The 25,177-nt window shown below is 51.6% G+C and overlaps 2 protein-coding genes across 6 annotated transcripts in view; one reads left to right on the top strand and one right to left on the bottom strand.

Annotated features, from left to right (window-relative positions):
* The window catches only part of TMEM163 (transmembrane protein 163), a 259,626-nt gene extending 247,171 nt beyond the window's left edge, over nt 1-12,455 (top strand). The window contains exons 6-8 of the mRNA XM_001098396.5: nt 2,043-2,154; nt 10,051-10,192; nt 11,449-12,455. Coding sequence (XP_001098396.1) covers nt 2,043-2,154; nt 10,051-10,192; nt 11,449-11,509 — 315 coding nt within the window. The 3' untranslated portion in view covers nt 11,510-12,455. The remainder of the gene's footprint in view (nt 1-2,042; nt 2,155-10,050; nt 10,193-11,448) is intronic.
* A 1,108-nt stretch (nt 12,456-13,563) lies between these two features.
* MGAT5 (alpha-1,6-mannosylglycoprotein 6-beta-N-acetylglucosaminyltransferase) overlaps nt 13,564-25,177 on the bottom strand; it is a 336,921-nt gene continuing 325,307 nt past the window's right edge. For 4 of the 5 annotated variants that reach the window (XM_015109959.3, XM_015109960.3, XM_077956880.1 and 1 more), the window contains exon 17: nt 13,564-19,828. In XM_015109959.3, coding sequence (XP_014965445.1) covers nt 19,630-19,828 — 199 coding nt within the window. In that variant the 3' untranslated portion in view covers nt 13,564-19,629. The remainder of the gene's footprint in view (nt 19,829-25,177) is intronic. The other variant, XR_013401979.1, reaches the window with a different exon arrangement.

Raw genomic sequence — 25,177 nt, 5'->3', positions numbered from 1 at the left:
GGCTCTCTGGGGCCCCTTTTGTAAGGGCACTCATCCCATTCATGAGGGCTCTGTCCTTGCGACCTAATCACCTCCCAGAGGCCCCCCCCCTTCTCATACCATCACCCTGGCGATGAGGTTTCCATGTGTGAATTTTGGCGGGGACACATACTCAGATGGTAGCATCATGTTCAGTTTATTTTCTGTGGGTGCTATCTCCTGGACTTAGGCTGAGTCCCTGCATGAAGAGAGCTTCCATCTGGGGCTCCTGACCCCCTCCCACTGTGTCCCCTGCTGTGTAACCTCCGCATAGGAGGGACTGAAGAGTTGTCAAGAGGCCTGGTTTGGGATGGGCCTTACTGGTCATTTGAGGAGGTGAAACTTCAGTGAGGTGATTACTTTAAATCACCTTTTAAATGTGAAAGAATTTTAGGTTAATAGAAGAGTTTTACAGATAGTACAGAGTTCCCATATCCCCTGCATCCAGCCTGCCCTGCTGTTAACATGGCACACAGCCGCGGCAAATTCGTCTCTACCGCGGGATGACGGTGCTCTTCACAGAACTCTAGACTCCCTTCTCATGTCCCCAGTTTTCCTACTGATGACCTTTTTCTGTTCGAGGATCCAGTCGGGATGCCATTTTGCATTTCGTTATCAAATCTCCTTCAGTCTCCAGTGTGTGACAGTCTCGGTCGTTCCTCGTGTTTCATGACCTTGACACGTGAGGCGTAGTGGTCGGGTATTTTGTAGCCCGTCCCTCAGTTTGGGTTTGTTTGATGTTGTTTTGCAGTTAAAATGAGGTTATGGATTTGGGGATGGAACACCATGGAGGTAAAGTGCCCTTCTTGTCACATCGTATCGGGGGCCACGGGGTACTAACACAACTTATTAACGGTGATATGAACCTTGACTGGGCTGAGGTGGTGTCTGCTTGGGTTCTCCATTAGTAAGCTACTGTTTTTCCCTTTCTATCCTCTCTGTTAGATTTGAGTCTCTAAGTCCAGCCCAAACTCAAGGGCAGGGGATGGGGTGGGGAGTAGCGAAGAGTTTGTGAACACAGGTTGCCAAAACCACCACTGCCATTGACCCATGTTTTCGGGGAGATGCTTTGACCCTATACAGATAACCTGTTTCCAGTGAAGTGGTTTTGCAAACGGCTTTGTTAAGTGTTGAACACGAAGCAGGCTGTCTCTCTCTTCCCAGCTTCTGACACGAGGTTTGTGAATTTGATTAATAAAATGCGTAGGGAAAAGCCGATTTCTTTGCCTATGTATGCTGCTGCATCAGAGTTCTGCTGGCAGGTGCATTTTAATATTGGGAAATCTGAAGGCTGTGTCTCATGGGGGTGACACATGGGAGCTTGAAGCAGAAGAGCTGGATGGGCCCCAATGTCAGGAGATAGTGGTGCTTACTTATTGCATATGGGACTCACTTGTTTGCTTGCAAAAGTAAGGTAACAATTTAGAGGAAGTGTTCAGATAACGTCAGTAGCAGACTATATTTTTAGATGCTATTTTCTCTACCCATGTTTATATGAACTCTCAATTGCCCTGTGTGAATTTAAGGGGAAAAGATATGGTTTTAAGTAGCTCCAGCCATAACTGACCCTGTGGCAAATTCAGTTGTCTCTGTTGAAGGATTATTAGGCCAGTGGTGTGTTTATGTGTTCCAAAATTCTCAGTCAACTGCTTGGTGAATTATCTGTGGAAAATTCTATTTAGAAGACGCTGTTCTTAGCATTCTGACCAACTCTGTTATTGATCTATGACTGCTACTCATTTTAGCAGAATAGTGGGAAGGTGAATTTCCTACAGGAAAATAAATACATAATGGTTTTCTAAGTAAATATAAATTGGGATTATCTGTTTTTGAGCATTTTTTCCAATACCTGGTGACACATAACTGAGATGTGAAAGCATGCAGTATACATACCCCCACCTGGTGGAAGCATACCTGACTGACTACTTGTACTTGGAACAAAGCTTATCTCTAAGGCAAGTGGGTTGGAGATGATCTGCTCCAGCAGGAGGTGAACTGTTGAAATCTGGAACTTTCTCTTGCAGGACGATTTCCTGTTCAGTGTCTCCATTTTAAGTGGGATTCTTTGCAGCATCCTGGCCGTGTTGAAGTTCATGCTGGGGAAGGTTCTGACCAGTAGAGCACTCATCACAGATGGTGAGTAAGGCTAGGATGCCTAATCCCTGGGGGCTGGGCTCACAAGGAAGATGCTGTTTGGGTCTCTTTTAGTTGCTTCCCTTGCTGGAGAACTCAGTAATTTGGAATCCATTTCTCACTCTCCTACCCGCCTCAAGCTGTTTCTCAGAGCTCCCATATCAGGGCAGATATCTTGTGCCCTGGGAATTTAATAAACTCTTCATAAATCACCTCCACTCTGACCTCCTAGCAGGGAGGCTCGGGGCTCCCCAGCCTCTTAATCATGAAGCACAAAGGGTTTCCTGGAGTCTTGGGTTTTATGTGCATTGCTCCCCATAAAAAGTAAATGCCTTTTCTGGATTCTATAAATGTTGCCTTTGTGAATTCTCCATGCTTGTTTTTCCTTCCAGCTAGTGGGACGCTCACCTGGGAGTTCAGGTAGCAGTTACCAGGTGCCTGCCTGCTCTGGGGAAATGACCTGTGTGTTCTCTGCTTAGAATCTCAACCAGCTAGAAAAGTCTGTGTGTGTCCCTGTGGGACAGGAGGAACTTCTTTTGTGACCTTTGGGATGACAGAGAGAGAGGGATGTGTGAGTGCAGGAAAAGCACGTTTCAGGCCCCAGACTCGCTGATATCACTGATGTATAGACAAGAAACTTGATAAGCAGTGCCTCCTGGACATGTTGCTTTTATTTATTCTTGGGCATGTGCGGAGCCCAGGGGTCAGGGGTAAAGTGGTAGGGGGTCAAAGGGCAAAAGTCTTGTGGGTTGGTGGGTGCACCTGCACAGAATAGAGCAGAAATATGTGGATTCTTTTTAAAAAAGTTTATATATGTGTGTCTGTATATGTATATATGTACACACAAACATGAAAATGTTTTACATGTTATACACACATGTGTGTATGTTGTGTGTGTGTGTGTGTGTGTGTGTATATATATATTTTAAGATGGGGACTCACCATATTGTTTCCCAGGCTGGTCTCAAACTCCTGAGCTCAGGCAGTCCTCCCACCTCAGCCTCCCAAAGTGCTGGGATTACAGGTGTGAGCCACTGTGCCCGGCTAGATTATTTTTGTAAGAAACACTTCCTTGTCCCAAACTCTCAAGGCTCTTTTGTGTGTGAAGTGTGGAGTGCAGACGTGCATGGTGACAGTGACAGCTGTGGGGCCCTTCTCACCCGCAGGAAGGGAGCATGGTGACATGGCGTGGGCTCCTTGTCTTAGCCGACGTTGAGGACCTGCTGGGTGCAGAGCTGGACTTTGCACAGTGGGCAGGGGTACAGGAAGCCAAAGTGATGTTTCCTCCCTGGGACGGAGCTCTGGCCCAGGAATCCATCCACAGAGGTGGCAGGACTGTTGGCAGGTGGCGGGACTGTTTGCAGGTGTGTTGGCAGGTCTGGGGGATGAGGGTGGGGGTGTGGGCTGGTTGTCCTTGTTGGGGAGCCAGGAGTCCCTGTGCCCACCGCCTGCCCCCACTCCGCCTCCTGAGTCTGCAACATGGTCTCTTGGGAAGGCAAGAGGAGGCCCCCAGCTTTTCACCCATGGCTACCCTCGGAAGAGCATCACCCGTGTGCATGGATGTGCATGGGGTTCCTTTAAACAGGCCTGAAGATGTTGGGGGTTACAGGACCTGACATCCTGACTGCAAAATCTCAGACCCCCGACGCTCATCAGTTGACCACTACCAGGCTGGCAGCACTGAAATTTCTTGGGCTGTTTGTTGAAAACACAGATTCCTGGGCCCACCCCAAAGATTCTGATTCCAGGGGATTGAGTTGGGGCCCGGGAACTGGTGTTTTATGCCAGCACTCCTGTCTGGGTGGCACACACCAAGGTTTGGTGCTGCCCCTGTGCCCGCCCCAGGGGCCAAGTACAGCATCTCTCCAGGGAAGGTGGCCCCTGCTGTGTCCAGCACTCCTGCATGCCATGTGACCAGCAGCTCGAGTCCTTCCTCAAGTCGCCCTGCCCAGCAGGCCTGCTGTTGGTTGTCTGCCCTTGTGAGACGCTGCCTTGCTCCTTGGGCTGAGGAAGCCTTTAGTCCATATGAAACCAAAGCTATTCAGACGGTAAAAGTGGTTTAAAATGGCGAGCGGACTGACTACCTTGACTGCCTGGGTTGAGACTGCCTTTTTCCTGAGCAGCTTTGAGCAGCGCTAAGGCCCCTCATGCGCGGCAGGCAGGCAGGACCCCTTCCCCAAGCTCCAGAGGAAGCCCTAGGTTGCCGCTTCCTGCCAGGCTGGGGGAAGGCGGGATCCTGCTGCCATCAGGTCCCGGGTTTGACGCTGCTGGAGCGTGAAGTTGCGGTAACACCGGATCAGCGGGGTTTCACACTCTGCTAGGTGCCGCGCTGGCTGGGGACGCCAGCTCCGGAGCGAGCCTCCCTTTCCAGTTTCTGCCTTATTGCTGTGAGGCATCCTGCCCTGATCCCCAAAACGTGGCTGCAACTCAGCCAAGCAACCCCGCTGCTATAAATAGACAGGTCTTTCTAGCACAGCCGGATCTAAAGAACTTGCAGTTCAGCCTCCTGAGAATGACACAGCATACTGAGGCCACAGCCTGGCTTCTGGGGTGTCTGTCACCCACTGAGACATCGTAGAATTATAGGCAGCTTGCATCGAGTTGACCCTAATACATTGTCCTGCAAGACCCGGGTTCATCTGCATGGCCTTCCCTGTCGGGAGCAGAGCTGGGGTTTGGGGTAGGGAGTTCAGCCACTGGGATTTTTGTAGTCTGCTGCCTTGTGGTCTGCAAAATCAAATGCCTTCCTTGGCCATGGAGCCCTTCTTTCCTTAGGGATGAGTGTAGCCGGGACACTGGGTGGGTTCTGTGTGAGAGCCGAGAGATGAGTGGGCCCTAGCCAGGGGTTTGGGTTGGGACCTCCAGCTGCCTTAGAGGTCCCTTTACAAGGCTCTGAGGGCCACTCTGGCCCAGCCCTGTAGGGGGATGCAGAGTGGAGGCCTGGCTGGCCTCGGCTTCCCTCTGCCGCGTATGCTGCCCACCTTCCCTTCCATGTCTCCTTACCTAGAACAGGAGGGAAGGGCAGGAAGCCCTAGGGTAGGCAGTGTGGGTCTGAACAGCTTTCTGGGCTCCCGGTGGTGAGTCCACAGCGGGCAGCTCCTCGGCCGGTTCCCAGGCAGGCTGTGAAGCCCCTCTGGCTGGCACATCTGTGGGACCTTGATCCACCTCACTGAGGTTGGGGTGCAGGCAGCCTCACTCGCCGGACACCTGGCTGTGGAGCCAGCAGTCAGAGCCCCAGCAGGAGTCCCTGACCCCGCCCTGCCCATGACCCATGGGGCTTGGCCCCCTCCTTGCAACACTGGCTCTGTGACTTGGTGGGTGCTGTTTCCTAACATTGTAGATATTCCAGATACACGATCTCGGTCTAGGCTTCACTGTTCTAGCTTCCACCGTGTTATATGGTGTTCAGAGGAGAACAACAGTGAGGCTGCTTTTCTCATGAACAACTTCTGACTTTGATTTCGCGCACACGAATCCTCCACACCCATAAGCAGTATTTCCATCATACTTGTGAACCAGGGAGGAGGTCGTTACAAGGAAAAGAGGAGGGTTTGGGTGAAAACTGTCTCACAATCAGGCGAAGAGTGGAGAAGAGCCGTCCTCCAGGCGGAAGGAGTCCGAGTGAGGAAGGGGCATGGGGGGGTCCCTTCCTCAGAAATGGGGGACAGAGCATGGCGGGGCTTGAGGTCTACGGTGGGATGTGGGATATTTTATCAAATGTTGAAACAGGTAGGGCGACATGAGTGCTATTTTCTGCGGAGCCCTCTGGTCATCGGTGGTGGGGAGCAGAGTGGAGGGAGCTGGGAGCTGAGCAGGGGGAGGCCCGGGGAGAGGAAGGGATGGCAGCTCAGATGGGGTGAGGGGGAGAGGGTTTGGGAAGTGGTGGGGTAGGTATAGAATGAGCAGCGCGGGGATGAATCGGCTGAGTGGGTTTGATGAGAGCAGAGGCAGTGCCCCCTCCCCCGAGCCTGTTCCCAGGAGGCCCTGTGCTCTGTGGCCCTGCCGTCCCCTGTTAGGTGGGTGTGTTGCTGGCAAAACACGCAGGAGGAATTATACCCTCCTGCTAATTGTACTGTCTGGGATCTGGGCTTCTTCCATTCATTGATTAGCAGAACTAGGGAGCGATCTGTATTTATCTTCTCTCTGTTCTTTCCTCACTTTTGAAGGTGGGTGGGCAGGATGGGGTCAGGGAGCCATGGCTGTCGTGAACCTTGGGGGTTCCCTGTGGCTGCCAGCTAGGCTGCGGCATAGCCAAGCATCCCCTCTGTGGGAGAGGGCGGCCTCCCCTGTCACCTGGCGGCGGCTGGGTCCCAAGCTGGAGCCAGGCTGAAGTGGGCCAGGCTGATGCTGCTGGCTCCCTTTGTTGCTGGGGTGTCCTTATAGCTGGGAGGCAGCTCTTTGGGGAAAGGGACAGCAGGGTGTGGTCGATGGAGACCCTGTGCGGTGCAGTGAATCTGGTCTCATCTGGTTTGTGGCTTTGGATGTTGTCATTCATGGGTTTGTTGCTATTGGGACTGGGCTGAAGCTTGCTGTGTATTAGGGTAATGTGATTTCGTACAACAAACACATACTACAAATCAGACAGGAAGAGCATGAGAGGGCACCAGGGGAGCACTCTGGATGAGGGGCACAGCTTCAGTCCTGTGGGAACAGCTGGGGCGAATCTGGAAGCCCCTCTGAAACAGGGGCCTGCTCTCTTCTCCTGCTCACAACCAGTTCTCAAATACCCCATCTATGACAATCTTTCAAGCACACAAGAAACTTTTAAATTAGAATATTCTGTGTACAATGAATGTGTTTAACTACACAGATCCTGATCCAGTTGGCAAAGCCAGACTGGTGGAGCTCTAATCAGGGTGGCCTTAGCCATCATTTTGTGCCATTGTATGCTCCTAAACTGATAACAGCATTTCTTCATTAGAGCGGATCTGTGGTTGCAACTGTGGGGACAGGGCCAAGTTTGTGGGGCTGGCACTGCAGAGGGGAGTGACGGCAGGGCCTGCCTGCTGCGCTGGTGGGGGCTGGGGGCTCAGAGCTCTTCATGTGGAATGACGGACTGGGAAGGCCCTGACATTTGGAGCAAAGGTGGTGGGTGGCCACGGACTCGGTCCCTATTCTCCGTGTGCTTGATCCAGCATCCTCAGGCAGACTCTCAAGAAATGAAGCTGAAATGAGTCAGGCTCTGTCATCACAAAAGTGAGCCGAGCCAGGCAGGGCAGTCTCCTCCTAGAAGATGCAGCGAACAGGTGACCCTGCCACCAGCCTCTCAGCTGTGGGGCATCAGGGAGCACCTGGCGGACCTGTTGTCAGGAAGGGCAAGCTGGGCCGGCCTTGGTGCTGGCTGGCAGAGCGGGTGACTTGGTGGAGCTGAGTGGACATCTAGTGGCTGTCTGGGGAACCTCACGCTTTTGCCTCTTTGAGCAGCACCTGGCTTGGGCTTCCTTCTCCTGGGGTGACTGTCTGCGGAAGCCGGGCAGGGGTGGCGCTCAGGCTGGGCCCTTGCCTGCCTGCCTACTTCCTCCTTCGTGTGGTCACTTGTTCATGCAGTGGTCATTTGCACCCCTGATGAATGCCGGGCCCTGTCCTGGGACTTCGAATACTGCAAGGAGAGACCAAGTTCCTGTCCTTAAGCTTAGGTTTCCAGTGAGAAGAGTGGGGCGGTTAAAATGGCAAAGCTAGCCTGTTAGCTGGAGGCAGAAGGGAGTGGTGGGTGGAGGGGAGGAAGTTTAGGGGCTGGGGGCTGAGGACAGGGCTGGGAGGGAGGCCCTGGGCGACGGTGACAAGCCCAGTGGCCCTGAGGGGCGGGCAGGGTGGCTGTCGCAGGGTCGTGTGGCTGGATGTGAGGGGTCTGGTGCGATTTGATCCCCTGATGGGGGCTTTCCTGCAGGAGATTCTGGCTGCTGCTCACTGACAGAGGGTCCCTCTGGCTGTGGTGGGGTCCAGGGAGGACCACAGGTGGCCGGGGCAGAGCAGGGATCAGCAGGGAGAGTGAGAATGAGTTGGGGGAGTAACAGCTGGCGAGGGGCAGGTTGGTGGTGTAAGGGAAGACGGGCTCCTAGAATCTCGGCCTCTGGAGCTGGTGGCCCCATCTACGGAGCATGCGGCAGAGGACGAGGCGGTGCTCAGGGCTCTGTTGTGGCTGTGGTCAGTCTGAGATGCTTCCGTGAGGAGCCTGTGCCTGAGGGCAAAGGTCAGGACAAAAGCTGGGAATTGAGGGGAGCAGGGCTTATGGATTGGCAGAGGGCCAGCTCAGAGGACGGAGCCTGGGACACTCGGGGATGCAGGGGAGGACACAGCAAAGGGGACAGGAAGAGCCCCAGGGGGGTGTGAGGCTGGGGATGTGACCCCCACTGAAAAAGGGGCCTGTCACCACTGCAGGTAGCAGGATGAGGATGACTTTGACTTTGGGAAGGGCTGGGGGAGGAGGGAATCTGGGCAGAGGCGTGAGTGTGGAGGCAGCGGGCAGACTCTTCTGCGGGTTTTGTGAAGGCCAGTAGGAGATGGGGGAGGCGCGGGGTCCAAGAAGAGTTCAATGGGGATGGGAAGGTGGGTTAATTCCAGTAGGAACAATCCGATCCAATCTGGGAAGGAGGAAGGGAGGAGCATCGCAAGAACCAAGCCCTTTGAGGTGGGCAGGGGAGCAGGGCACTGTAGGAACAGTTACAGGTGGGTGGTGGATGTGGTGTGGGGAATATGAGGTATCTTTGACCAAACCTAGGTGTCCTGAGCACGTGGGAGAGAAGGGCATACTGCCAAGAGCGTCGCAGGGCACAGGCCAGTCCCTGGGGTGCCCTTGCAGGCCCGCGGTTCATCCTCCCTCCCTGTGAGCAGCCATTGCATCTCCGCCTTGGATCCTGAGTAGACAGATTTGCTCGGGTCACCCCTGCCCGGCAATCTTCCTCTGCCCCGGGGGAAGCCCAGCCTGGCGTGGAATGTTACGGGTCCGCACAAATCTACCGGCAGGGCCTCCTTGAGCAGTGTGGACCTGGAGCTTCTTTTGGGGCCACCAGTGTGTTGGGGCAGGGGAGGAGCTGGTGTCCTTCACGGGGAGACCCTAGAAGCTACCCTAAGCCATTCTCTTCCTGTGTGGCCTTTGACAGCTCTGGTAAAGTAGAAGTAAGCTGGGAGCCCCAGTGGGCTGCTGTGTGAAAAGAGATGGCAGTCGCTATCTAGTAGCTCCAGTTCTGTTTTTATGGCCATTTCTCCAACCATGTAGCCAATATTTTGCAAAAAACTTAGCATAATACACTTTCCATTTCTCTTCTGGAGGGAAAGGAAAAAACTTCAGGTTACTTAGAGGAGACTCGGGAGGGAAAGGATGCAGGTTTGGGTAGATCCCAGTCCTTCTCAATCCTGATAACCCCCATCAATATATTTAACCTCATTCTTAGTTTTCTCATCGGAAAACAGGGATGATGATGATAGTGTGACGTCACACGATTGAGAAGGTTTATAGGTAACTGCACATCCTGAACGCCCAACTCGGAATCTGGCCTAGCAGACAGTCAGATATGAGTCCCCAAGTATTTGAATGTCTACTGTGAGCCTGGAACTGTCCTGGGGACTGTGGACTCAACAGAAAACCACACCCCTGCCCCTAGGAGGTTTGCGTTCTAGCGGGCATGGGCGAGACCAGCTATAAACCACACACGGCATCAGTGCCCGGAAGAGAAATAAAGCAGGTACAGGATGATGGGGGTGACGGCTCTATTCTGGGAGGTATCTGGTGACATTTGAGCAGAGACTTGATGGGCCCAGGTGGTGGCTATCACTCGTGAGAGCTTTGGGCACCATTCCTTCCAGCACATGCTCCAGTTATGTGGAGACAGGACTGGCATTTGGGTAATTTTCTGGGATTGCTTGGCACTGCCATCTAGCCTCTCTCTGCTTCCTTTGCAGGGTTTAACTCCCTTGTGGGCGGCGTGATGGGCTTCTCCATTCTTCTGAGTGCCGAAGTGTTCAAGCATGACTCGGCGGTCTGGTACCTGGATGGCAGCATAGGCGTTCTGATCGGCCTCACCATATTTGCCTATGGGGTCAAGTAGGTTCTTGTGCTTTCCTCTTTGCTTTCCTGGCAGCTAGGAGTGCCCCTTCTCCACCACCTTCCCCAGCCAGGAAATGACAGAAGGCTTCTGAAGTTCACGTTTTATACCCGTGCCCCTCCTGAGCCTGACCAGTGTCAGGTGACTGGAAAAGCACCCAGCAGGGGTCAGATATCCTTGGGGCTGGCACGGAAGTGAGGCAAGGACAAGAGATACCAGGCCTTTAAGCCACAAAGGCACTCCTTGACTTCTGTCTGATGCCTTTAGGACTCTTTGTGTCCTGACATCTGTGCTCCTTCCTCTCTCTCAGTCTTCACGATGCCCCCGGGAAGCACCTCTGTGTGGTTTCCTCACACGGGGAGCCCCTCCTGCCACGAGTGGGGGATGTGACCGTGTGCTGGCCAGGGGCTGCTTCCCTAGCCTTAGAGAACTTCTTGCAAAAGGGGACTAGTCAGTGCAGAAAGGCCCTGCTGGCATCACTGATGCGGGCTTCAGCACCCAGGCTGGAGCTAGCCTTTCAGAGAACCATTTCTAAAGGGTGCTGTGCTTTTAAATGTTAAAATGCTTCCATCGCTCAAGGAAAGGTCGGATGGCTATCATCAAAAAGAGGGACAACTGCCAGCGTCGGTGAGGACGTGGCGGAAGTGGAGCCCTCCTCCATGGCTGTGGGAATGGACCATGGTGCTGCCAGAACTCGGAGTTACCGTTTGCCCCAGCACTTCCAGTCCTTGGTATACACTGCCAGAGGATGGAAACAAACCTCCACACTGAAAGTTGTCCAGGAAATTCACAGCAGAGTTATTCACAATAGGCAAAATGCAGAAACAACCCACTTGTCCATTAACAGATGAATGGATAAATGTGGTAGATCTATGCAGCAGACTCTCATTCAGCCCCCAAGAAGGAATGAAGCGCTGTTACACTCGCTCCAACATAGATGAACCTCAAATGTTATGAAGGAAGTCACAAAAGGTCACATGTTTGATTGTTTATATAAAATATCAATAGGCAAATCCACAGAGGCCGGAAGGAGGGTACGGCTCGTCAGCGTGGGGAGGAGGGGGAGTGAATGCTACAGGGGGCATGGGGTTTCTGAGATAACACAAATTGATGAATATACTAAAAACCACCCAGTCACATAGGGTGAACTTTATGGTATGTGAATTATCTCAGAAAAAAGAAAAGGAAAATATGCTTCCCCAAGCTCTCCAGCCCCATGCCGTGGAGGTGACCTTGTCTGTCTTCATCTTTGCAGACTCCTCATCGACATGGTGCCGAGGGTGAGGCAGACACGTCACTACGAGATGTTTGAGTGAAGGGGGCCAGCGTCCGCATGAGACCATCGAGATGAGAAGTTTCCACATAGGCAAAGGGTGCCAATATTTAACTGAACATCTGGTTTCTTTTTGGAAGTTTTCTTTCACATGGTTTGTCATTACAAGACAAGGTCTGCCCAGCCAGGTGGATCTACCTTGCCCCCATCACCTGCCGCCCCCATCAAACATGTTAGGACAGTGCCCATGGGGGGACCTGCTTCCCCGTCTCCAGCTGGGACTGGCGTTTTCAATTCTCTGGAGTGTGATGGTTTTCACGGGTAGGATGAGACCTTTGGCAGAGAGGTCTCCAGTGGTGCTCTGAGCCTGCGCTGCATAGGACTGAGCAGACCCACCTCCTCCAGCTTGGGTGGCCCTGCCACTCCTGGTTCCAAGTATCTCCTCTCCTGGCAGGTCTTAAGGGAAGATTGTACCCCTCACCCTTTACATACCCAGAATCATCAGTATGTCACTTCCTAATTTCTATCAGTGTATCTCATTAGTTTCATACTGTTTTACTAATCTTAAATCTAAACAGATTTGCTCAAAAGGAGACCATTCTATTTTTTAAAGTACTTAGTGATATACGTATAAGCTTTGCATGGACGAATTAAATAAGCACATGACCCTTTCTTGTACACTCAGAACCTGAACATCCATGTGAAAACTGGATCCATTTTTGAGAGATGTGCAAGTTTATTTGTAATAAATAATTAGAATCTATCCGTATATGCATATATCTATATGCTGTGTTAAGTGGCAATGGTACATTACAGTCTGTGGAGATGGTTCGCTCCCTCTGTAAGGAACAAGACGTTCTCAGCTGATGTCACGGTAGGTTTAGATTCTGAAGTGTTCCCCAACCTGTACCGTTCTGTACCTCTCACACCACTGCTTGCCCAGGCAGTAGTGGCTGACCAATAAAGACCTTTACCTGTTTTGTATAGCACGGGAAGGCAATCTTTGGGGGTTGTCACCATGCGGCACCAACACATGGGAGGTTTTCCACTGTGGCTGAAGGATGTGGGAGGGGGCGCTTGTGCCTAGGGGGACTGAGCGTGGAGACCCTGATGGACTGTGGTGCAGGCTGCCCTCTCTGACCACTCAGGTAGGGGCCGCACACTCACCTGGCACCTGGAGCTGAGGGACAGCTGCGCCCAGGCCTTGTTCCAGCTGTGGGGTCCTGTCGGCCCTCCATGCTGGTGAAGGGAAGGGAGTTTGTTCTGTGAGGTCATGGAACCTCGGTCCAGTACCATGCTTTCAGGTGGCTTCTCCAGCAGTACTGAGGAATATGTCAATGGATGTTAATATGTAACATGAACTAAAGCAAGTTCGGGAAGTGTAGGATCCTTTGTTTCTCTTCCGCTGGTTTTCTCGTGTCTACTGTACATCGTGGAAGCACAGGGAGGGGAAGCTACACTGGTCGCGTTGCCTAAACGCAGGTACTTGGCTTTCCCTTGTGTTCTAACGTGCTATGTGAACTGCGTGGGGTCTCTGTTTTGGGCAGTAGCCAGGAAGCCTGCCTGCTTCAGAGGCCATGCAGATGAGGGCCAATGTCACCTGCAGACAAACTGTTGGGTGGGGCATGGACTAGACCTTCCCTGTCTCCAAGGCATCTGCCTAACCAACTGCTCATGGCTCACTGCTTCCTGGTTCAAAAGCTGCTCTTGAGGGAGAAATCGATTCCAGGTCCAATGGACGCTGGTGCTCAGCCCCTTATAGGGCCATTAGCTCATTCTTAAAGATTTTTCTCAAAATCTTAGCAGTTCACTTTCTAATTGACTTTCCTTCTAGGGGAAGGCAGCGCAAGGAGGGTGCCCTAACATGCGCAGTGGTGGATGTGATATGAGGAAAAGAATACACAGTAGTAAAACCTTCCCCTTTCCACTCCTTACATACACCTTCCTGTCTTCCTAGCAGCAGTTTCAACAGTGTGCTGCAAACCGTGAAAGGCAGCTGGGGGAAGTTGTGTGTTGGGGATGTGCCTAGACAGCAGCTCAGCTTTGTTCTGGAGGTGACCCTGCATGCACCCGCCCCCCAAAAATCACTTCCACCTGTCACACAAGAAAAGTTTATTGAAAAATAAAGTTCTCCCTAGTTTTCTCTACAACAGTGGAAAACAAAGCAGTGCTCTCTATGCCAGTACAGTACATTTGGACAGCGACACCTTGTTTGCAGAACCCTGCATTACTTAACCCCAGAAGTGAACGATAGAAAATGGCTGTAACCAGGATCTGTTTGAAGACACAGATGCAAATGGCCATTAGCTTAAAGACATCAAGGTTGTGACAGCAACTGCAGTGGAAGGGACGTCACCATCTCCTTTGGCATCAACTATTATGCTATTAAAACTTGGGTAGGACAGTGAGCAAAATGCTTCCCAAGTTTGCTCCCTCTCAGCTTTGGCAGACATGAAGCTGCTCTGAGGTTCCTGACCTACTGTCCTGAGAGGCATTTATACCTCCAGCACCACAGATCCTTTGAGCACCACCCCTTCCTCGCCATCCTCCATCAACAGTGGCCCTGCCCACTACATATGCATAGGGTTCTCCAGCTGTGGGGTCAGGGTGGCAGCGAGGGAGTATTTTAAGGCTCCACAAAATCTGGGCTAGAGAGATGCTTTGCAGATGGGAAATTGCAATCACTTCATCCATAGGACGAGACTGCTGATTTGGCTGAAGAGAATCCAAAGGAATTTGAAAAAGACACCAAACTCCAGCAAATTCCAACCTGCAGTCTATCCAGAGTTGTGCCAAGACAGGGCAGGAGATAAAACTTTCAATCCACTGGGGAAGTAAGAGGCCAAATCCTCTCCCAAAACAAAAAGCAAACCAATATTTAGGTGATTTGGGAAAACATCATTCAATCATGAGCAGCCTCTAGGAGCTGTTCTGGGAGGCCAAAATCCCTGCCCTGTTGCCCCCAGCTGGCAGGGTGGGGTTGGTTTTCTCTGGCATGAGGCCAGGGAATAACCTTTAATTTGATGGATACATGCAGAGCTAACCAGCCTGGGAGTCCCATCCCTGAGGACAGGAGGGGCCACCCCAGCCTGTAGGGGCGGCAAAGGGACCTGCCTGGGGAATGCGTAAGTTCGATTGGTCCCCCTTAATGCAGAAAAGCCTCCCTTACTGCATTCAAAGGAATACTGTTAACTTTGACTCAAGAGGTGCAGTCTGCCAGATAACCCATTTTAATTTCTAGCTCAAAAATGTTCCTTGAGAAAAACCCTTGGAATGTTCTGAAAGACATCAGTGGAGTAAGGTCCGGTATGTTGCTAGCCAAAGGTCACCTTTACCCTTTCCAGCTGGAGTTCATAAATTCTTGCAGCCTTATTTCCTTGAGGGCTGAAGTCTGGCATATTTTCAAACCAGTGCATTCAAGAATACAGTAAAATCCCAACCAGCAGGGTAGGCCGAGAACTGGGCTACTCTAAACCAGTAATTCCTACAATATTCAATCAACTTGGAATCATGTTTTCATGTAGGTATTTTTGAATCAATAGGAAGGGAATGAGCTCAGCTCTTTATTTCTCAAGTTTTAGGAAACACTAATAACAATATTTAACATTTACTAGGGCTTACTATGTGCCAAGCACTGTGCTAAACACTGAATCCTCACAAAACCCTACGTGCTATAAGAAAGCTAGGGTGATTTTTTTTCTGCATTCCAGACTCTACAACTAATTTGGTCTTTTGCTATAAAAACTTGGTCTCCCACTTTTTGTTGAAGCCAACAAGAATCACAGGAACTCACCCTCAGCTTCATGAAACTCTCAGCTTCCTAAATGAGCAGGAATCTATTTATGTCCATCTGTCTACTCACATGAAGATGCTCTGCAGCCCCACAGGGATGGATGGGGTTAGAATAAAGCCAATATGGAAATGACAATACTTTTAAATAAATAAAATAATCCAGGCTTAGGATAGTAACACATACAACAGAGCCTGTCGTTAACAAAATAGATTTTTTTTTTTTTAAATCAAGAATTTTTGGCCAGAGGTGAGGGTGGCAATGTCTAATTATATACACAAGCTAGGTAAACCACCTTGGAGAAATGGGGTGGCCACCGGGGTCTGCTCTAAAAGGCACGTACCTACCTATAGACATATAGTTTCAGTCCAACACGTCATACTGATGTCAACCCTGCCAGTGAGTTGAACTGGCCTTGGGGAAGCTCATTATTCACCTTCATTAAGTCTTGCATTCACTAAAGAAACAAAAGAGGTGCACGTTCTCTCCCTGTCATGATGCTGAAGTATTTCTTCTCCAAGCAGGGCCTTGAACTTTGTGGATGCACCTGCTCACATGCTTCTGCCTCAGCCACACCTCAGCAAGTGCGTGGGTGGCAGGGAACACAGGCCGGTTGACACACTGGCAACCAGCAGTCCCAAGGTAGACCGGAAGGTATGGCAGAATCCAGCCCTTTCTTGAGGTTCTCAAGGCTTCACACCCTCCGCTGCGGGTGGAAGTGCACATGCATACACGCTATGGCCTGGCGGGGTGGCTGCAGGGAGCTTCTGGTGTCCAGCCTGAACAGCTACAGTGACTCAAGAACATGTCCTGTCTCCTAGCTGGAGGAGTCTGCTATTGCCCTTCAACAGCATCCAGAGTCCAAAAACTAACCCCAAAGAAAAGTGAAAAGGCACATCAAGGAAACAAATTATCACCAAAGAAACTAGTATCTCCAAACGCACAACAAACACACAAAAAAGCAAACTGTAATGAGCAGTGACAAAAACCCAGTCCAAGCAAAAATGAAAAAAAGCATCTCCATTTATACATGTGCAAATCAAACTGCGTACACCAAATAAATGAGGTGTTTACTGGCATTCAAAGAAGTCTTTTTACTCCTCAAAGTATTTACCTTTCAATGGAAAGCTTTCTCTTTTAGTAAATTAGATGTTTTCTCTCAAGTTTTTTAAGAGCTTAGGATCACAATGGGGAAAATAATCCAAAAAAACAGGCAAGACATTATAGCGCAGAAAAACATTAATCATAACTTAGGATTTCTCTCCCCATGGAACTGTTATCAGCTATAAATCGGTTTAGGATTCTATCAAGATCAGCAATGGCAAAACCTCCACAGGCTCCCAGCCCACAGTCAGGGGCACCTTCCTCTCCTCTTCCACGCAGGGCAGATGGAAGCCCCCTCCCCAGTTTCCTCTTCAGGATCACTGACCAGACCTGGGTCAAGTCTGAGGAGGCCTGGGAGTCAGAACACATTCAGGGGTCACTGACTCTTCAGAAAATGCCCTAAACAATTGGAGTGTGGGCCTGTTTGCTCCCAGAACAGCTGCCCTGCCGGTGGAACTCCGGCACGCTTCCAGCCAACACTGGACTGGGGGCACGAAAGAGGGACTTTTTTTTTTTAGATGGAGTCTCGCTCTGTCCCCCAGGCTGGACTGCAGTGGCGCGATCTCGGCTCACTGCAAGCTCCGCCTCCCGGGTTCACGCCATTCTCCTGCCTCAACCTCCCGAGTAGCTGGGATCTCCTGACCGCGTGATCTGCCCGCCTCGGCCTCCCAAAGTGCTGGGATTACAAGCGTGAGCCACTGCGCCCGGACGAAAGAGGGATTTTTAAATGGCAGAAAGGTGCTCTTCTGGGCTGCCTGACCCAGGCGGGGGGTGGGAGTCGTGACTTGGAGAAGGGGAAGGTAGGGAGGCCTTGAACTTAGGGACAGTCAGCAAATGATCCCTGCAGCTTTTGGAACACAAGGCAGGGCTAAGGTTACTTTTCAGCTTCCTTGCTTAAGTAGCAGTGGCTAAGTGGGTTAAACTTTGCTCGGCCTACAGGCTCCCCCTGTTGGTCAGATGCTTGCATTGACATCGTCAGTGTTCAATGCTCCTGGAAGAGCCCAGGAGTTGCAGGGCTGGAACTCTAGCAAATTCCCACACCCTAGGGTACAGCCAAGATGCCCATTCACAAGGAAAAAGTTCTTCCTCACAGCAAGGATGCCAGTCATCTGCCCTCCTATTGCAGGAAACTGCCCTTGCTTTAAGCTTAAAGAAATGCACAGGCTCGTACACACACACACACACACACACACACACACACACACACACACTTTAAGCTTAAAGAAATGCACAGGCTCGTACACACACACACACACACACACTTTAAGCTTAAAGAAATGCACAGGCTCGTACACACACACACACACACACACACACACACACACACACACACCCCCAAGGTTTCCTTTGGACTTCTGCCCTTCTTCCTAGGCCCAAGCAGAGGCTTTTCTCAGCCAGGTCTGGAGGCGTCCCTGTGATGATGCTCAGGGCAGAGGCCTCCCCATGGTACTCTCCCTGGCAGATGTTCTTAGGGGCCACCTAAGGAGTGGAGGCGGCCCCGGGTACCCCCCTCTCTCCTCCACTCTCTTAGACTGGAGGTATGATTCAGACCCACTGAGCCCCTGGGATCTCAGTGGGCCTAAGAAAAAAGGCTGGCTGCATATTTGTGTAGCAACTGAGAAAGAAGCAGAATGTAACTTTCCAGACTTAAAGGCCCCACACTTACTCTAGTCCTCATGAAGTAGAATTCTTCCTTTCTCTCACATCTGAAAGCCACCAGCCATTAAGCCTTGCCCATCACTTCTGCCCAGCAGAGGGCTCCACCGGGCTACCCTCTGTTAGCAGGCAGGGTGCTTGGAAGCCCTGGCGCGGAGCACATCATTGAGCGACTGAAGTGCCCAGCAGGGGCCAAGTGGATGATGCCAACTGCTCACATTAGGCAGAAGGGGGCTCACTCGCATCAGCATGGAGATGTCAGGGGCTTTCCAGAAACTTACAGACTTGTACAGAACATGGCAGCAATGATTCGGTGGGGTGGGGACTTACACAAAGGCAGAGCATGGGGGGTCCAGGGTTTGGAAGGTGAGGTCCAGTGTGTCTGACCAGGTCAACCTGCTGACTGATTATTCAACAAGCCAGAGTGATCCTGCCTGAAGGAAATGCCAGCACCAGATTCCCTCCTTTGCGAGTTACACCCTCAGGGAAGCAGCCAGGACAGGGCACTGCATTCATCCTGAGCTGCCCCTGCTTCCCCAGCAGACATCAAGAGCCCCCTTCCCTGGACTTTGGTGCCATCAGAGGGGACACAACACAAGCCCACCTGTCAGGAGCCCAGCTCTGGTCGTGCTACACGTTCTTAAGGACCAAGTTCACTCCTGTCCACATCTTGGCTGAAAGACAATCCTCTCCAAGTCCATGAGCAGTGTGTGTCCTTCATCTCTACTTTCCTCCTCATAGCAGGGCTGGAGGGAGGGTGAGTTTACCAGAAACTCCAAAATCCCTCAATCCCATATTTCTTTCCCAAAGGGATTCTAAAATAAATTATGGCCAAGGTATGTGTCTGGTCATGGGGAGATGGAGGAAAGGGGCCTCGTCTCCTTTTTAGTCCCTGGCTGGGCTCTCTGGACAATACAGGCACGTCCCCCCGACTGAAGCAGCCCATGCTCTAGGTGCCATCTATGACAATGCCCTGGGGAGTTCGGCTGTGCTTCCAAAACAAAAGTTTCTTTTGCTCTGCTGCCATCCGTTTTGAGCTGCCAAGTCCCCATGGCTGTCCCTGAACACGCCACCAGTCCCATGGCACATGGTCTCTCTCCTGCACCCTGCCCAAAGCAGACAGAACAGTATAGTGAAGGTGGATGATTAACAGTGGAAATAAAAGAAGCCTGTGATCAATCCCTCCTCTCCCTCCCGTGGTCCCCTCCCTCCCACCCGAATAAATAAGTTAATGGGTTTAGGAATGTTCCCATTCAAAGTTCTTTCCCATCAGCTCAATTCCTTCTGTTTTGCTTTAAAGGACTCTTGAGACTTTCTTTTGCCCTGGAGCAGCTGCAGTGACAGTCTTCCCACAGTTGCTCCTTGAGAAACAGAAATGACATTGTGCCAGGGACAAGCCAGGCTCCTGGCCTGACATATGCTCTCGTTTTGTTTTGGTGAAGACTCCACTGGGTTGCTCGGAGTGCAGCAAGGGCAATACCACATCAGAACCTTCTACCAAAAAGTTAGGCTCTTGCCAGAGTCCCTGGATTACTTCTGTCCCTGGCCCTGCCTGATGGGGCTGGGGCCACTGTCTTCCCCAGCAGCATGGTGCAGGGCTGAGCAGGTAGCTGCTATAGGCAGTCTTTGCAGAGAGCCACCTGGCCCTTGATGAAGTCCCGGCAGGGGCAGACCCTCTGGTGCCTGGGGTGGGCGCCTGCACAGCTGAAGAGCAGGAGATCACCTTGAAACACACAGTGCTTATTCTTGGGGTCAAAGGAGGGCACCAGGATGTCCTTGGCCAGCTCTGAGCTTTGGCAGGTTACCTTGTACCTGAAGAGGAAGAGAAAGGCACAAGGGTTGGTGATGAAGGGACAAAGCCTGTCCTTGTCACTGGCCCTGTGAGCCCCCATCTTGAGGCATGGTGGGATGTTCAGTTGTCTTGTCCTGCTTTAGAAATGAAATGGTGCCCACCCTCTGCGTCTGCAATCCTCCACCTCTAGGCATCTAGACTCAGGAAGGCATGCGTGCACCAGGGAGTGTGTGCAGGGGTGTGTGTTTGAGGCTGCTCAGTGAAGCTTTGTCTGCAATGGAGAAAAACTGGAAACAACCCAAATACTCACCAAGCAGGGAATGGCCAAATAAATCATGGCCCTTCTGTGCTTTTAGAGTTCCCTGCAGCCATTGAAAAAGAATGAGGGAGAAGAGAGGAGCAGGAGAGTCACCCTGGGGAAAGGTGAGTCCCAGAATGGGAAGCACAGAGCAATCAGCCCGCGGTGTGCACATGAGATGTGAAGGCTGCAAGTTGAGACAGCTACATGCCAATGCCTTAGCAATGGCTGCTTCCAAGAAGTGAGAATGGGGCAAAGCTAAGCATTATTTACATGTTTTTTTTTTTTAAAGTATGTTTAACTTTTTAATTAAAGGCTTAAAAAAATTCCCGTTATATGGCCTTAGCCTCTTGCTGGAAAGCAATCAGACAGAAGGTGCTGTCCTGGGGCATCGCCTCCCTGGGTCTTTGCAGCCACCCTTCAGCCATGGCAATGGTAACCCCAGTTAGAGCAGGTGAACTGAGGCCTCAGGATGTGCAGAGAAGGCCTGAATGCAGGCCCTGTCTCCCCAGTCCTGCACTCTTGCTCCTCTGCCATCTTCTCCCAACAGCTGAGTGGTCTCAGGCTGTGGAGCCTGGTGGCTTTGCTTCCTTTGGCTGGGACCACTGCTTGGGGGGCCAAGGATATTCTGATGTTTCCATTCCCAACAGTTTTGGCCTCTTATCTCATATCTTTCCCTCCAACTTGGGATGATTGCCCCCATCCACCTTGGTTCCCGAAGGAGGCGGTGGCCTCACCTGGTGTCCTGCATGAATGCTAGGTGGGAACCCATGCTGTACCTGAGACCAGAGAAGGTGGTGTCAGGGGGCCGGGCAGACCTGGGTTTGAGTCCTGGCTTTGTCTCTTAGGAGCTGTGTGGCCCTGGACAAATGAGTAAGCCACTTTGTGGCTCAGATTCCCTTCCATAGAACGGGGATAAATAATCCTTTACTGCAGGAATTTAGTGCTTCTACAGCATATGGCAGAGTCAAGCTCTAAGTAAGTCGATAAATGGCAGCTATCATTATTAGGATCGTGGTCACCGTCATCATCACCCTGCCTTGGCAGACACCGGATGGACTATACCACCTCCCCTCTTGCTTGACCAGTGGTATGAATTTACACACCAACCATTTCTGTTTCACTTGGTTCATGGAAGTCTCATTTTTCTGCCGACATGGAGGGGATGAAGATGGGGAGCTTGAGGTTTCTCGTTGCCTCAGAGAAGCTTCCAGATGGGCTTGTATGTGTATGTATGCATATGTGTACGTGAGCATGTGTGTAGAGCATGTTTATGTACTTGTGTGTATTTGTGTGCGTGCATGTGTATGCCTGTGTATGTGTGTGTAAAGCATCATTTTCTCTCGTACTCCTGCCCTGTCTTTCTCTAGCTAACCAACTGCCTGGGGCCTTCCTTCCCTTGCCAACATTAATCCTGCAATTCCCTGCACATCTGCTGGGGCTTCTGGTGAGATCTCCCAGGCTGTTAGCCTGGCTCCTGCTCAGTTGCAGCTGAAGCCCCAACTGCTTCTGGAACTCAGCATGTCACTGGTGCTCGGGCCTCCCTCCCCCAGAGCCTGCGGCGCCTCCTGCACATGTGAACTGCACCAGGAGCCCAGGCCTGCTCAGGAGAGCAGGACTCTCTTCTCTTGCTCCCACAGTCACCAGGAGAGTGCTGCAACTACCCTAAATACGCCACCACCCCTGCTCTTGATGCCAGCTGGGAGGTGGTGATGCCCAGGGAGTTGAGGTCATGAATCATGAAGGGAGAGGGCAGGAAGTCGATTTTTATGGATTTCCTAAAAGGAAAAATGAGTCAGAGACTTGCAGCTACCAGGTCCTTCACAGAATTTCTCAACCGGACAACAAGAAGAAAAATATCTGGAACTCAATTCTGAATGACAAGTTTACATATGGAACATGGCCTTGGGATACAGGTTTATACTTACGACCTTTTTTTTAGGTGAATTACAGCAGCTGCTGTGGCTTTACTTAAACCATCTGCCGGCACACTGCTAACCAGAGCACAGGAATCTCTATGGCGACTCTCAGACCCCATGGCGAGGCGTGTCATTGTCAGGAGCCATGAAAAACCCTCCTGCCCGCTCCCTGGGTCACCTGGACTCAGGCTCTAGGCCACCATCTCCCAGGGCAGAAGCACACATGTGTGTGTGTGTCTGTGAGCAGGATTCAGCTAAGGCTGCAGCAGCAGAAGCCTGCCTGGGGTGATGCACAGAGACCACCGCAGACTGCTCAAGCAGCAGACACTTCACCAGGCCACAGGTACCTGACACCAGGCAGCTCCTCGAGGGTTCAACTGGTGGATGCGGCGCTGTGGAATGCAGGGCTCTAACCAACTCCCTGGCCCCAGTGTCTTCTAAGCCCCCTTCTAAGCTCTCCCTTTTACTGGCATGCATGTGCCCATCCTACAGCCCGGAGCAGTCAGGAAGGTGACTCCATTATCCTTGCGAGCAAAGGTCATCAGTGAGGAAAAGCAGCTTTCCCCAGTCGCTAGAGCACATGGAGACCAAACAGCCTCTGCAGCCCAGGATCCTCAGTCCCTAGGTGGTCCCTGCCTTTCCACGGGGTGCATGGTGCTGTGTCTGCCTCTCTGTCCCGGCAATGTCTGTCTCACAAACACCCACATCCTCCTGCTCAGAGACCCCACCGCAGTGTGCCATCTTCCTTTCTTCCTAGTATGTTACAGGATGGGAGTTAAAGTTTCTGGGCTCATCAGGTCTCAGTTTACAATTTATAGCTCTTGAAGAATAAGAAGAGGCAAAGCCTCCTCCAGTGGGGCTGGTCACACTTCCTCACCTGAAGTCAGGCAATGAGCTGAGAAGTCACCAGTCCCTTCCTGACACAGATCTATAATACACAGGACAGGATGCACTGGACAGGAGGCGAGTGCTGCTGTCTCACCTGCTGCTCCTGCCCTCCCTCCTGCCCCTTCCCTAGAGTGCCTTCCCTCCCTCAGCCCCCTCTCAAGAGGGCTCTGTTCCTTCTGGCTCTGCCTCGCCAGGCCCCACCTGGCAAAGACTCCACTGGGATGCTCTCAGTGCAGCAGGAGCAATACCAAATCAGAACCTTCTACCAAAAAGTTCAGGGTCTTGCCAGAGTCCCTGGATGACTTCTACCCTTGGCCCTGCCTGATGGGGCTGGGGCCACTGTCTTCCCCAGCAACATGGTGCGGGGCTGAACAGGTGGCCTACGAAGGGTCACCTTCCCTCTCTCAGGTAACAAAGCACTCACAGTCTAGACCGTACTGCTTGTAATTCTTCGCATAGAGCAACCCCAGTTGCCAGTAATTTAACATTTTAGAAGAAACAACTTTAAGAGGTAGCAAAATTACAAACTGGGCAGGAACACATGGCCCTGTGTATGGAACTGAGGTCCTCTCCACTGGGCCACACTGGAATGGACCCTAGCACTTCCTGGAGCCTCCATCTTCCAGTACCTACTCCAGTCTGGGAGGAGACTTGTCCAGAGGATGTGGGTCACACATGAATCATGCGTGCTCTGTGGTGGCCTCTTTAGTGCTTAACTGTGCCCTTGCACCCTGCATGCACAAGAACCCGAGGCTGGTTTCCTGAATGGCCCTGATTCAAGACAACACAGGACACTCCAAAGGATTCCCCTGATGTGATATACTAAAGTCATACTATAGAGTAAGGACAGGTGGTTCTTAAACGCTATGGATACCCAAAGACTGAAAAAGGAACTTAAGCTTAGCTCAAAGCAGGCTACAAGTTGGAGATACAAAGGCAGTACTGGCTTGCAGGAACTGCTAATTGCTAATTGGCTATGAATATGGATGGGCCAGGATCACCTCCACACTGAGCAGGCACTCAATAGACTGCCAGATAGCTGGGGTTTTATAACATTATCAGTATTTACAAATGCATGAACAAGTTATTCAGCAGGGTTCTTATGTTCAGAGAATTAATTTCAGATGGCTTTATTGCAAAATTAGCATTCATTCCAGCCTCCTGCTAAGCCCTGATCTCTACAGTGGGGTAGGGGGTGGGGGTGGGGTCAAGTGATCCCATGGCACAGGGCCTGGCCTCAGGACAGTCCCATGCCAAGCCCTTTTGCTCCCATGAACTCTGCATGGATATGGAGGTGGGGAGGGGCCAGGGCTGGGGTTGGCTTATCCGTCTTGGCTCAGTGGCCTCGGGCCTACTCCACTGCCCAAAGCTCTCTGGAAGAAAGGGGTGTTTTACTCTGTCTTTGGCAAGGGCTGTTCATTATCTTACCCATCACCTAGGATATCCCCATTTTACAGATGAGAAAACTAGCAGAAGCGAGGGAAGTGGCCATTTGCTCTTTCTCCTTCCTGCCTTCCCTGACCTGGACCCTGGCCTGGAGGTGGCCTGCCTTTGTAGGGCCCCGTGCTACTTCTAGCTAGAACCTAAGCAGAGTCCCTGGGCCAAGAGCCCTGACTCCTGCCTGGCCAGGAAGGAAGCCGTGCTGTTCAGGAGTCCCATTTGGTCCCATTGCCAGGATGCCGCTTCTCATATCTCTTCTTCCAGAAGTGGGCTTATGCAGACAGTCCCTAGTCTGTAAATAGTGAGTTCTGACTTCTGATGCAGAGAGACTCAGGGTTCTCAAGAAGCCACCTCGCTCCAAGAGCTATATGCAAAAGGAGCGAGTGGAAAGCCCCTCAGAATCCTACAATTCAAGATTTGCGCTGTGGAACTGGAAGCTTCTGGACCATCACAGGCTTTCCAGACATCCCGGACCACCACCCCCTCCCTAAAGCTTGCCTGGTGGCAGAGCAGGGTGCTGCCCCGAGTCCCCACTTTTGGCCTATGCTTTTGTTTTCATGGTGTAATCAGGGCAGCTTCTGTGCCTGGGTCTTCTCATAAAAAGAACAGGAAAAAAATAGCATCACCAGGGCCGAGTACAGTGGCTCACACTTGTAATCCCAGCATTTTGGGAGGCCTAGTGGGGTAGATCACCTAAGGCCAGGAGTTTGAGACCAGCCTGGCCAACATGGTAAAACCCTGTCTCTACTAAAAATACAAAAATTAGCTGGGCGTGGTGGCGTGCAGTTATAGTCCCAGCTATTTGGCAGGCTGAGGTATGAGAA

Source organism: Macaca mulatta, chromosome 12 (genome assembly GCF_049350105.2).
Source record: "Macaca mulatta isolate MMU2019108-1 chromosome 12, T2T-MMU8v2.0, whole genome shotgun sequence".
Classification (NCBI taxonomy): Eukaryota; Metazoa; Chordata; class Mammalia; order Primates; family Cercopithecidae; genus Macaca; species Macaca mulatta.
Note: the sequence above shows the minus strand (reverse complement) of the source record. Positions and strands in the feature narration are given on the sequence as shown.